Source organism: Brassica rapa, chromosome A09, assembly GCF_000309985.2.
Source record: "Brassica rapa cultivar Chiifu-401-42 chromosome A09, CAAS_Brap_v3.01, whole genome shotgun sequence".
NCBI lineage: Eukaryota > Viridiplantae > Streptophyta > Magnoliopsida > Brassicales > Brassicaceae > Brassica > Brassica rapa.
Window position 1 is genome coordinate 33,350,263 of NC_024803.2, and position 12,062 is coordinate 33,362,324.

General features: G+C 38.7%; 4 protein-coding genes across 7 annotated transcripts; all 4 read right to left on the reverse strand.

Annotated features, from left to right (window-relative positions):
• Window positions 1-159: 159 nt before the first annotated feature.
• LOC103841119 (BAG family molecular chaperone regulator 4) lies at window positions 160-3,384 on the reverse strand. Its single transcript, XM_009117632.3, has 6 exons — window positions 3,078-3,384; window positions 2,719-2,978; window positions 2,481-2,627; window positions 1,834-2,171; window positions 500-552; window positions 160-195 (listed from the first exon to the last, which is right to left on the reverse strand). Exons 1-4 carry the CDS (start codon window positions 3,265-3,267, stop codon window positions 1,974-1,976), a joined length of 795 nt encoding a protein of 264 aa, XP_009115880.2. The 5' UTR covers window positions 3,268-3,384; the 3' UTR covers window positions 160-195; window positions 500-552; window positions 1,834-1,973.
• Window positions 3,385-4,358: 974 nt separating this feature from the next.
• LOC103841120 (cytochrome c-type biogenesis protein CcmE homolog, mitochondrial) lies at window positions 4,359-5,599 on the reverse strand. The gene has a single exon (XM_009117633.3). It carries the CDS (start codon window positions 5,367-5,369, stop codon window positions 4,611-4,613), a length of 759 nt encoding a protein of 252 aa, XP_009115881.1. The 5' UTR covers window positions 5,370-5,599; the 3' UTR covers window positions 4,359-4,610.
• Window positions 5,600-5,973: 374 nt separating this feature from the next.
• LOC103841121 (ERBB-3 BINDING PROTEIN 1) lies at window positions 5,974-8,650 on the reverse strand. 2 transcript variants are annotated; one of them, XM_009117635.3, is made up of 9 exons: window positions 8,377-8,650; window positions 8,217-8,301; window positions 7,984-8,133; window positions 7,726-7,879; window positions 7,026-7,241; window positions 6,800-6,936; window positions 6,622-6,713; window positions 6,354-6,530; window positions 5,974-6,247 (listed from the first exon to the last, which is right to left on the reverse strand). In XM_009117635.3, exons 1-9 carry the CDS (start codon window positions 8,468-8,470, stop codon window positions 6,180-6,182), a joined length of 1,173 nt encoding a protein of 390 aa, XP_009115883.1. In that variant the 5' UTR covers window positions 8,471-8,650; the 3' UTR covers window positions 5,974-6,179. The 2 variants fall into 2 exon arrangements, with proteins under 2 accessions (XP_009115883.1, XP_009115882.1); XM_009117634.3 differs by having other exon boundaries at window positions 5,974-6,250.
• Window positions 8,651-8,953: 303 nt separating this feature from the next.
• LOC103841124 (chlorophyll synthase, chloroplastic) lies at window positions 8,954-11,881 on the reverse strand. 3 transcript variants are annotated; one of them, XM_009117636.3, is made up of 14 exons: window positions 11,592-11,871; window positions 11,466-11,510; window positions 11,301-11,389; window positions 10,978-11,065; window positions 10,778-10,863; window positions 10,621-10,707; window positions 10,476-10,541; window positions 10,315-10,398; window positions 10,153-10,214; window positions 10,002-10,077; window positions 9,770-9,914; window positions 9,497-9,573; window positions 9,363-9,410; window positions 8,954-9,242 (listed from the first exon to the last, which is right to left on the reverse strand). In XM_009117636.3, exons 1-14 carry the CDS (start codon window positions 11,734-11,736, stop codon window positions 9,180-9,182), a joined length of 1,161 nt encoding a protein of 386 aa, XP_009115884.1. In that variant the 5' UTR covers window positions 11,737-11,871; the 3' UTR covers window positions 8,954-9,179. The 3 variants fall into 3 exon arrangements, with proteins under 3 accessions (XP_009115884.1, XP_033137043.1, XP_033137042.1); XM_033281152.1 differs by having other exon boundaries at window positions 9,363-9,573; window positions 11,622-11,881; XM_033281151.1 differs by having other exon boundaries at window positions 9,363-9,573; window positions 11,592-11,880.
• Between the last annotated feature and the right edge of the window lie 181 nt (window positions 11,882-12,062).

Consider the following 12,062-nt stretch of genomic DNA (forward strand, 5'->3'; position numbering starts at 1 on the left):
GTCTATTGAACCTAACCGAATAAAATTAAAATGGATTAACCCAATCACTCAATCGTCAATACTCGTTTTCATTTCTGACACAACCTTAACACCAAGATGTGTATTTTTCCGATTTGATCATATGTAATTGAATTTTACAGTGAAAGTTAAGAGCATATGGGAAGACAATCAGAAAATCTAAAATCGAAACCTGAACTCAGTGCCGTCCCATAATTTGGGGTGGCATAAAGCAAAAAAAAAAAATTTATGTAGCCTCTTATATAAATACCAACAATAAATAGTAACAATCAGCCAATACAAAAATGTATAGAGTTATCGAATGGTAAAAATTGAACTATGTTGGACAAAAAGAGGATCGAACTACGGTATGCTAACTCATATCAAACTTCTAAACCATTTGACCTATCTATTATTCAGTGAGAAATGGTCTTAATGATTTGTTTATATTTTGTGGCCTAAAACAGATGCTTTAGTTGCTTTATTGCAGGGACGGGCCGGCCTGAACTTCATACAAACCTCAGGGTACAAAACACATGTATTCAGACTCAGACAGGGAAAACGGCTTATTCATGCCCGAACTAGGGGTTGCTGAGAGAATACATACCTCAACTTTTACTGCAAGTCGAAACATACCTACACTAATCAAAAATTTAAAATTCATGCCTGAACTATGGGTTGATAAAAAAATACATACCCCAACTCTTATTGCATGCCAAAACATACCTTAACTAATCAAAAATTTGAAATTTATGCCTAGTCTTTAGAAGTCAACGCTAATTTCAATCTATACTATTATTTTTGAAATAATTTTATAGCAACGGAGATCTCACGTTAAAAAACAGAGTGGCTAAAGTTTATGTTATCCTTAATGAATTTTTATATATATTCTATTATATAATAAAAAAAATTTATATTAAAAATCTTATATATTTTTAAAAAATTATGATGATTCTTATATATTGTGTTGTTATCTTAAAATAATAGTTTACTATTGTAAAAGTAAAAAAAATTGAGAGACATGATTTTTGCAATATTATATTTTCTTAAAAATATAGGATAATTCTTATATATTGTGTTGTTATCTTGAAATAATATTTTACTATTTTGAAAGTTAAAATTTAAGATAAAAATAATATCTAAGTAAATATTAATGGAGCAATATATTTGTATAAGGATATTTTCTAAGAAGTGATTTTAAGATATATTTGTATATATAAGAATTATCTTTTTTTTAAATATAATATTGTAAAAAATCACTTCTTTTAATTTTTTACTTTTATAATAGTAAAATATTATTTTAAGATAACAACATAATATATAAGAATCATCATAATTATTTTTAAAAAATATATAAGATTTTTAAAATAAAATTAATTTTATTTAAAAATTCATTAAGGGTAACATAGAATTTAGCCAATCTAATTTTTAACGTGAGAGCTCTGTTGCGAAAAATTACTTCGCAAATAAAATTCATTTTATTATATAATAGAATATATATAAAAATTTATTAGGGGTAACATAGATTTTAGCTACTCTAATTTTTAACGTGAGAGCTCCGTTGCGAAAATTTACTTCGCAAATAATAGTATAGATTGAAATTAGCGTTGACTTCTAAAGACTAGGCATAAATTTCAAATTTTTGATTAGTTAAAGTATGTTTTGGCATCCAATAAGAGTTGGGGTATGTATTTTTTTATCGATCCATAATTCAGGCATGAATTTTAAATTTTTGATTAGTGTAGGTATGTTTTGACTTGCAGTAAAAGTTGAGGTATGTATTTTCTCAACAATCCCTAGTTCGGGCATTAATAAGCCGTTTTCCCGACTCAGACACTGAGAGATTTATAATAACATTCTAAGGATCATAAAACCAATAATTTTTCTTAAACATTTTCTCATTTAACAACAGTAATAAAAAGGAACAAGAGAATTTTTCTTTATTTATTTTTGGATACGTAACAATAATAAAATGGTCAGTCAAATTTCTCCCAGTCTTGAGTTACATTAGCAGAAGGAGAAGCTGGAGGAGGAGGGTTCAAACTTCCAACACCATTTCCGAATGTTTCCCACTCTGTGCTTACTGCTGCTGCTTTGCTCTGATCCACAAACGGGTTTGAACATCTTCCCTTCAACGTATCGACAGCCTCCTGCAACTTTTGCACTCTACGTACCTAAAACATAACAAACCCACTAATCAAATCTATATCCCTGCTCAGTTTACAACTAAATATAGAAAGAAGAAACATTTCAAGTGATTCAGTGGAGCAACAGCGTGAACGTCACATATCTTAAGGAATCTCCGAATGTATCATAACCAAAGTCTCTACACTTACAACTAACTGAGCAAAAACTTTTAATGGAATCCAATTGTGCATCTACTAAAATTTACTCATTCCAAGGCCTCATAAACTCACAAGCACTGAGATATAACATAGTTTATAGCGCAGACAGATGAAAAATGTAAGAGATATAAAACAAACCTCTGCCTTTCGCAGTACTCTAGCTTCCCCTTCTGCCTCTATACCATCCAATTTAAGCAACTGCCTCATGAGAAGCTCAGCAGTCATGTCAAACTCCTCCACCGCAACTTTCGTCCCTCCATTAACAGAAACTTCCAAAGCAACAACCTAATTTTTTTTCAAACCACAATCCTTCATTCCCACTTTTCCTACAAATAACAAAACCAACAAAAATATATTGAATCTCTAAAACGCTAACCTTATCCGAGAGCTTATCAATCTCTCCTGAGACAGCTTTAACTGCAGCAACAGACTTAGCCATCTCTTCAGTCATCACTGGAGGCTGTTCAACTTGTTTCACTCTCTTATTAGGTTCCTCCACAAGGACAACCTTAGACCCATCCTTAACACCAGAAGCTTGCAATTGCTCAGCGTCATCTTTCTCAACTCCCCTGAACAAGATCTTCAGATCAGCAGCCTCTAATCCAGTTTTCTGGACAAGGGCTTTCTTCACATCCCCTGTTTAAACCACATCCAGAGTCTAAAGATCACAACTTTAAATTTTATTAACACAAACACCAAATAAGGAGTTTTTGTTTGTTCATTTGAGGTTTTTACCGAAAGTGGCGTTAGCAGAAACGTGAAGATCATGGTGCGAGGAGCCATGGGAGACGTTGATGCTGATGGTCTGAACGAAAACGGCGGGATGTTGAGGGTCGGAGGAGGAGGGAGAGTCGTCTCTTCGTTGGACGAGCATACCACCAGGTCTCACTTCCCACTCCGAATCGTCGGTTGAGTTATTCATCATCGTCGTCGGAGCAAGTAGAAATGGGATTAAACCCCCCTTTTCGAGGTCGAGACTAGGGTTTTCAACTCTTCCTTGTTCTCATGTGATACGAATTCTCCACATCTACGGGGGTTTTTCAACTTTTTTGCTCAACTTTGGACCACAAACCAAAACCCGGTTCTAGATCTAGTAAACCGGACCAGATGGAACGGGTCGGTCGGTATATTGGTCGTACACATTAACTGATTGTTGGTTGATTTGGAATTGAAGCAAAAGGAGCGGCTCTTAGACAGGACTGTGCTGGGCCGGCATAACCGCCACAACACATGGAGTGTTCAAGAAAAAGAAGAATCATCATGAGCAAAAAAAAAGAGAGCAAAGATATTGGAAAAAATCATGACTACAAATACTCAAATGCTGAAAGGGACTGATTGAACCGAAACTGAGTTACCAGGAAGGACTTGTCCTGTAACCGAACAGGGTTCAGTCTGAAACAGAGTAGCAGGTAGTGTAATGGGTGGGTTGTCCCATATTTTAAGATGGATCAAGCACACAGTATCACTCAGGGAAACGCAATAGAGCTGATGGAAGTTGGAAACAGCAGCGACAAAACCGAAGTGGGTTCAATCCCATTCCATATTGTCTTGTTTTTGATGACTCAAATCATAAACCATCCACAATCATTTTTTTCATTGCACTGAAATTTGAAAGACCATCCCAGGCCATGAGATGCAAATTTGAGTAACAATTGATACAACAACTATACAGTCTACACTGTGATCAAGAACCACGCCCAAAGGGGTTAGTGCCAAGAAAGAGAGGCCAAATACCTCATAATACTAAGGTTAACAGATTTAATATGCAATTCTAGAGGCAATAAACTTTTCAAAAGTACAAACTTTGAATTCTTCAGAGCCAGAAATTCCTAGCTGGAATGCTTTAACAACAAGCTCCACCATAACCGAAAACTCTGGAAGATGTGTTCCCAACTCTTGTATTTAGCAAGGCTAGTAATAATAAGAACAAGGTCACACAGACGCCTACTTTGGTAATAAGTTTCTGATACTAAGCTTCACTAGGTAAATCTAATCTATGTGCGTAACAACAACACATCCAAAAACAACACGAGGAGCCAAGCACTCCCTCATGAAAGTGTTTACTTTATTTGATCAAATATAACAAGAAAACAGATTAGCTCAAGCCTTGTGGAATCAAACAAAGCTCTAGTTTAGTGTAATCTCCTTCCTCCTCCTATTTCTCAAAAATACTCAAAATCAAATCAATGTTTTCCAGAAACAAAAACATTCCTGATACTCCGGAATCTATAAGAATCAATTATATTTCATAACATGACCAATACTCATCTAAGAAGCAACCTTAGCAGCTTCTTCACTCGCGTGATTCGCTTCAATAATCTTCTTATTCTTCTCAATCGCCGCCGCAACCTCCTGAGGCATATACTTCTCATCATGCTTAGCCAAAACCTCAGTCGCCGAGAAGAAACAATCAAGCCCCCTCGCCTTCCCGGAGACAGGCTTCGTCGACACCTCCTTCCTCACCTCATCACTAAACGGCTTGATAAAACCTTCCACCACAACAGAGTGACCTTCCCTGAACAGATCAGGCAACGAGCCTTTGTACCTCACCAGAATATCCGTAATCAGATCGGTGATCACGAACTCCATCTCCTGAGACGCCGCGGGCTGCGCGACGCTGCCTTCGAGGACGAGGCCTCCGAGCCTGAACTTGTTCTTCGTCGGATTCGCCGCGAATTTCTCCATGGCGTCGGAGGGGGTTAGGTAGAAGACGAGCTGGTCTTGGAACTGGTTGAGGACGATCACCACGAAGCCCGCGATGCAGCTGAAGGTTAGCGCGTAGGTCCAGAGGCGGCGGTTCTGCATCTGACGGGCCTTGGCTCCTATGTCGATCTTCTTGGGCCGGGTTGGGCCGCGGCGGAGGGTGGAGAGAGATCGGAGGAGGGTGGGGGAAGAGATTCGCGAGAGATCTGGTGAGGCGGTGGTCAACGAGTGGAGTATTGGTTTAGGAGATTCGAAGATTTGAGGATGCTTTGGGATAGATCGGAGGATCTGAGAACTCCGACGGAGCAAGAATCTAGCCGCCATGTTCTCGTGTGGGAATCAGATTCCGAGAAAGTGCGAGAGGTTTATGGAGAAAATGGCCACAAGCCGCCCACTGACTATGGACCCACGTCACGAAACCTCTGCGTGGTTTAGAGGGTTGCTTGTATCGACTTATTTTGACCAATATTTGGTTAACATTAGCACAGGCCGGTTCGGTTCAAACGGTTGTTTGGTTCAAGTAATTAAATTTTTTATTAGTTTTAGTTTTCGGTTAGATTATGATTTAATTTTGTTCAAAATTCAGATAATCTTTGTTAAATTTGGTTTCGGTTAATTCAGCTAGTACTTTTCCAAATTCATACATAATTTTGGTTTGATTTGATATAAATTGGTATGATTTATGATTTAGTTAGGCCTTTATAAAAAAATGAACTAGCCAACTACCAAACGAATCAATAACGGCCGTAGGAATAATGTTGGTTAACAGGCAAACTTGCAAACTGAGAGGCATCAGGTACAATCAGTTCAATATTAATGTAAAGCTGGGTGACTTGTTGCCGACTTAGACCGAAATGAATTAGATCTACTTTCTTGTCTACGCAAAACTATAACTGAAAGCCCTCGGAATCTTTGATTCGAGCTGAGATTGGCGTGGTCATGACCTAAGTCGATCATAACAATGATGATGAACATTCAGACAAGTGTTTTTTGCACAAAGACACAAATTGATCAAGTATTTTCCTGCTCTGTTTTTTTTTTAACTCTACGAAGAAACACACTGAAACTCAAACATTACAAAGACCTGAAAGTTCCAAAAATTCTTACGAAAGACAAAAGAGAAATAGATCTCCTTCATTCTTGTGCACTGCTACTCGCTTCCATTGGCTCAGCCTCAGTTGAGGTCTCTCCTGCCTTCTTGGCTGCTGCAAAAACACAATCATAAGCCATCATGAATCTCTTTTTATCTAAAACATCAAGTAATCTTGATTTCATTGAGTCTGCAAATTTATGTTCTTAGTTTCATACCTTTCTTCTTCTTTCCACCACCCTTCTTCTTCTTGATACCCAAGGCTAACCACCCTTTGATCTCAGGGTCATCGATGGTCTTCGTAGGTTGAAGCTCTTGAAGTGTATGTGAAGTGATCCTATCTGATCCATTTGGCATCAGCAAGACTGTGAATTTAATCTGGGCAACAAAATCACCTGTTGAAGAAACAAAATACACCATGAGTCACGTTGCCAAGATTTATCACGTGTAGGTATTTAATGGAGCAAAACCTTTTATCATCCTTACCAGGCTTCTCGTAGAGAACAGGATATGGCTGTAGATGACCATGGTTCACACACTCCACAAGTCCAAGACGTGCCCTTTTCTCCTCAAGTGATCTATATTTATCGTATTCCCAAGCAACATTAATAGGTGCAGACAATATTAAAAAGATATAAACAGCTTAACAAGGTATAAAAGACACCTTGCAGTGAATGGCATATGGGGGAACTTCTCTTTAATCTCGCTGATTATGAATCTGGAGGCCTTCATCTTCAACTGATAGTTAACAGCCGCATCCTTCTTGTAAACAGTTGTTTGCTTCTCGTCTATAAGCTTTGGCTGCAAATTCAAAAGAGTATGAGAGCTATGGCAACTGAAGAAGCTTTGCAAATTGGTCATCAAGATGAAATCAACAAAGAGCAATTTACCTTGCCTTCACCAGTGCTTGCCACAATATCTATTGCATAGACTTCATTATCCTCAAACTCAGCATCGTCAACCCTCGTTTCTGGAGTGGATACACTTAGGAAACTCTTGCTTGCATCTATCACGTTCTGTTTCATCTGGTGGGAGATAACGCCTTCCACAATTTTGCAGTCATAAGCTTCAGCCACCTTCTGGATAGCTTCAGTGACAGCATGGTTCTGCGACAAAAGCAAACCAAAAAAAAAAAAAAGAATTTCAATTTTCTTGCTTGTAATATGTTGTAGAGTCGAACAAGAAACTACAAACTCAATAACACTGTAACAGTAAATTTTATTTATATATCAACCCCATATCAGAGTAACTATGACATTAAAGCCTCATTTGGATGTAAATCCATAGCATTCTTAGTGAAGTTTCATCATTGGGTTGGGGGATGTAAATGAGAAAATTATAGCGAACATCTTCTTCCACAAACATAAGAGTGAAAAAGTAAGAATTGTTCAGCAAAGTTGCTATCACTAACCATGCTAAAACAGAATTAAAAAGAGTTCCCATCAGAGTTACTATGACAAATAAGCATCATATGGATGATAATCCATAGCCAAAAATTAGTGTTCATCATTTGGGGTTAGCAAAACGTTTTCAATCATTCAAAAACCAACCAACCTATAGTTTTTCATTTAAGAGTAGATGACTGTCTACCTTCTTCCCAGGACGTACGAGCCTCAAGGCAACTTCAGCGGCAGTATTAGCAGCTGCAATAACATCAGCTTTGCGTCCAGTAACGGGCCCTTCTTGGATAACATGTGTGTGGGCAACAAGTGCAATAAACCCATCAATATGACATCCCATATCACTGCAATGGAGAAACGTAAAACAAACAAATTAGATAATAAAAAACGGTTTTCAGACAAGAGTGTACTCAATACAGACAAAACACAGAAAGATATTGCTGCTTACATTTTGACCATATCGCCCTCTTCCAACACAGTCTCGTCGCTGGCGAGGGGAGAGAAATGACCAACAGTGTTGTTAACGGAAACACATGTGGGAAAAGCGACGCCTCGATCAATCTTCTTCTTGGCATTCTTGTACATGCTCCCTGCTTGCCTTTTTTTTTAACACACACACATAATATGAGAGTAATGACATCTTTATGAAGATGACAAAAAACTATGAAAATAAATACTAACTCTTTGATAAAGGCGTCTCCCTTCTCGCAGATATCGACAATCTTAGCTTTTGGCTTGCATTCAGCTAAGACCACCTGTAACGCCTCTGCAATTTCCAAATAAAAATCATTTTAAAATCGAAAACCTTAGGGAGAAAGAGCGAGAGAGTATGCTTTCTTACTGTTGACGATCTCAGCGGCGCTCTTGTACTTGGTGACGACTTCAGGAGAGGTGAGATCCAGCTCCTTCTCGTCTCTCTCATCGTCTGAACTCATCTCTGGCAGCTCTCGAGGATTGACACTGGAAGGAAAACGTTAGGGTAAAATTGGGTAAAATGAAATTGGTGAGAAGCGCAATGAAGGTGGTGGCGCAAATAGCAGCACTAGGGTTGCACTTGTTGTTTTATCTCTTCATGACGACGCCGTTTTGGATGTAATAAGTCCCTCTTTTTGTTTTTACGTTTCGCGTTACCGTCTTTTGACTCTAATGCGGGCCAAATAAAAGGGTTGTGGCCATTTTAACATGTACGTAAACGGGTCCACTAAAGATGAATGTTAAGTGTAATGTAACGCGTCTAGCTAGTTTACTTCATCTGTAATATAACTTGAGGTTTGGAAGTTTTGAGGGTCTGGTGTCGAATGATATGAAGATGTGTGTGAGATGTGGTTTCAATCATTGCTACTTACTGAGAAAATTCATATATAAGTTTTGGCACCTACAACTAGCGCTTCGTGAACTATAATTAGCAGAGATGGAAGTAACAAGACTAAGCGTATATAAGAAACGCATTTTCCGGAAGCACTAGCGATCTCAGTTTCACCCAATTAGGCTAGCTTGATACAACAAGGAGTTGTTTCTAGTGATGGTTGGTACATACATTATATTTTGCAGTGTCTTAAAAGACTAGTCGATGCCACCACTTTAACCAAATTTATGGTTAGCGCATTTACTTTGTGGCCAAAACTCCATCATAAATACGCTCATTCAGTGACTTGATGCTAATGCCGTCACGAATATGCCAAGCACCAAGAACGGCTGTGCGCTAGCCTGTAACCAAGCAGTGTATTATCATCAAAAGACCTATCTGCTTCCAAGTTCTTTAGATGTTTAAAAAACTCTACATATCGCCATTCCTAGTTTCATTACTATGCGCACTAGATGACTTACCTGGTACTTGACGTCGTATTTGACAGGGTCCTTGAGAAAGTATTTAAACTGAAGTTTGAAGAAGAGTAAGTAATAATCAAACGAGTGAAAAGAATGTAGCCGAGTTTGGATATGACACTGTAATATGTCTTTACCTGGAACACAATCTGTGGAATGATCAAAGCAAGCAGCGCCAACGCATAATAAGGTTTGCCAGATGCTAATAGATATCCTGCAACCAGATATACATTTATTAAAGATGATATCTACCAAACACACATGAAACATAAATATAAATGCGCTTCATTAGCTCATTCTCTACGGTCCCCAAAAACCAAGGAAAGCCCATTCAGTTTCATTAGCTCATTACACATCTAGCTGATAAGATCAAGCATATAGAAGCCACAGTTGAACAAAACTCTACATACCGGCAACAGAGAGCTGAGTAACGTCTATAGCACCAACGCAAATCCATTTTGCAGCTTCAGTGCCAAAAGCTACAGGGAGAGACTGAAGGCCCATTGCTCTGTCTCCTTCAACACTTTTGAAGTCATTAACAATGGCTATTCCCAGCTGCAGTATTACACAGTTACATGAAGAAAAATCAGGCTGTTAAAGATAGCAAAAAAGGCATCATCATAAAGGTCCCAAGAAGAGTACCCCAGCTATGCTGTACAAGAGTGTTAGAACGACAACGTCTGGTGTAAGAGTGCCAAACAACGCTTGTCCAGCCCACCTATCAATCAGGTGAACACAACAACGGATCAATTAGATGAGAACACTGTATACATCGATGTGCGATATATCTTACCATGGTAAACTGATGTAGCTTGCTCCCAGTGCAAAGTTTCCAACCCATCCATTTTGTTTTAGCTGCAATGAGATCCGTTCATGTATTGATAAGTTCTAAATTCCAAATACAGACACAAAATGTCTTGACACTACAACAATTGAACTTAGGTGTAGAAAATACCTTCAAAGGTGGAGCAGAGTATATATAAGAGAGCAAGGATCCTCCCAAAGCAAGATAGAACAAAGTAGGAGTTGTATGCCCGGCCTGAAAAGGAAAGGTTTAGTAAATTCTGATGTGCACTTTTAACTGCACTACTACATACATAAAAACCACCAACTTACCCACACATCTAAAGTTCCAGCAATTCCAAGACCTCCCAGTAACAGCACCCAGACTTGTGTAATAACCTGAGTTGCAAACAAGAAGGAGAAATGATTATCAAACAAACTAATGTTTTTAAAAGCTGAAAATGTTCTATATCAGTACCTCTTGCTCTGATATTGCTCCAGATGGAATTGGACGATACGGCTCGTTAATCGCATCAATATCTCGATCATACCAGTCGTTGATTGTCTAGAAAACGACACTTGTTAGGTTGTATTAGCATAAGAACAACTCAGTTTTTGTTCTACCAAAACCAGACCTGTGTATAGCCAGTTAGACACGGGCCAGACATCAACATGCAAAGAATCGACTTAGCAACATCCTCTGGAGTCCAGTGGAAGTTCCCTACCAGAAGAAAAAAATAATGAAGGAAGAATAATGTGGTGAAGACGTCAAAAAGATTGTAAAAAAAAAAAGATGACAGTGTTTTAATCATCTTAAAAGATGTTCATATGTTACCTGAAGCAGCAGCACCACAGACCACTCCCCAGACTAAAGGAGGCCAAGTGACTGGCTTTGTAAGCTGAAGACGAATCTTCCATTTATTCTGAACACACATATAAGTGAAAAGATAACTTAACATGCAGCAGCATTCTCACATAATTTCCACCTAAAACGTGATGTTTTTGGTAGTTACCACCTAACACTATGCAAGTCAACATCACACTATGTACAACTATGACGATTTTGTTCTCACTTCCATTTAATTGTTAATTACATCTAAACTTAATTTCATACGCATTGGAGAAAAATAGATTTACAAAAAAATTTGAGAAACTCACAGTCTCTTGAGCGGCTCCTTTGATACCAAGAAGCTGGTTAATGCTCGAACCACCACCGGCTGGTGCCTTGTCCGGTACCTGAGATTTAACTGCCGTGGAGATTCAAACTCATTAAACTTAACGAAAAATTTCAAAGAAAATGAATATTCAAAAGAGCTACAAAACCTTTATCAGTATCAGTCTCCGCCGCACGCACAACCAATCTCCGCCCTACGAACGTTACAAAATCAGTTTAAGAGAAAAAAAATCAAAGAAACGAGCTCAGCATCCAACTAAGGAAACGGAATGTACCAGAAGTTTCGAAGTCCGACGTGGACCTACCGTGGCGTCGACGAGTGAACTCGACGGGATTCCGGAGGGAGAGAACTCCTAGACGTTCGGCGGAGTTAACTCGGGAGGAGAGGATGGAGGAGACGGAGTGGAGAATGGAAGTCATAGAAGCGGGGGCGGAGAGAATCGTCTACGGTGGTAAGTAAGCCGGAGAAGGAGTAGTATGAGTTTTTGGACGCTTTGCTGTTTCGGGGAAATCAGTGGTTGTAGCTTACCGGCGATAAGAGTCTACGTCACAGGTTTTGGCGGCCTCGTTTGCCTTACTGCCACGTGGTGAGATTTTATTGGGTAGTTGTGTTGAATTAAAACGGACATATAGTAGATATTTTAGGCCCATGTAGTATTAGAAGCCCATTAGTACGGACGAGGACTGGTGGTAGTAGTCAATTTTTTTCGAATAGTCTTTTGGACAGTGTCTATCTTGAAGTAGAA

Bases quoted from the DNA above. Each gene is read 5' to 3' on its own strand.
- LOC103841119 (XM_009117632.3), bottom strand. From the start codon at position 3,267: ATGATGAATAACTCAACCGACGATTCGGAGTGGGAAGTGAGACCTGGT. The intron at 2,979-3,077 runs GTAAAAACCTCA...TGGTTTAAACAG, and splicing joins TTCTGCTAACGCCACTTTCG to GGGATGTGAAGAAAGCCCTT. The intron at 2,172-2,480 runs GTTTGTTTTATA...GTTATGTTTTAG, and splicing joins GAGTACTGCGAAAGGCAGAG to GTACGTAGAGTGCAAAAGTT.
- LOC103841120 (XM_009117633.3), bottom strand. From the start codon at position 5,369: ATGGCGGCTAGATTCTTGCTCCGTCGGAGTTCTCAGATCCTCCGATCT.
- LOC103841121 (XM_009117634.3), bottom strand. From the start codon at position 8,470: ATGAGTTCAGACGATGAGAGAGACGAGAAGGAGCTGGATCTCACCTCT. The intron at 8,134-8,216 runs GTTAGTATTTAT...TTAAAAAAAAAG, and splicing joins GGAGACGCCTTTATCAAAGA to GCAAGCAGGGAGCATGTACA. The intron at 6,937-7,025 runs GTAAATTGCTCT...TTGAATTTGCAG, and splicing joins CAAGCACTGGTGAAGGCAAG to CCAAAGCTTATAGACGAGAA.
- LOC103841124 (XM_033281151.1), bottom strand. From the start codon at position 11,736: ATGACTTCCATTCTCCACTCCGTCTCCTCCATCCTCTCCTCCCGAGTT. The intron at 11,066-11,300 runs GTGAGTTTCTCA...ATGTGTGTTCAG, and splicing joins AAGGAGCCGCTCAAGAGACT to AATAAATGGAAGATTCGTCT. The intron at 10,708-10,777 runs GTCTGGTTTTGG...GTCGTTTTCTAG, and splicing joins GTCTAACTGGCTATACACAG to ACAATCAACGACTGGTATGA.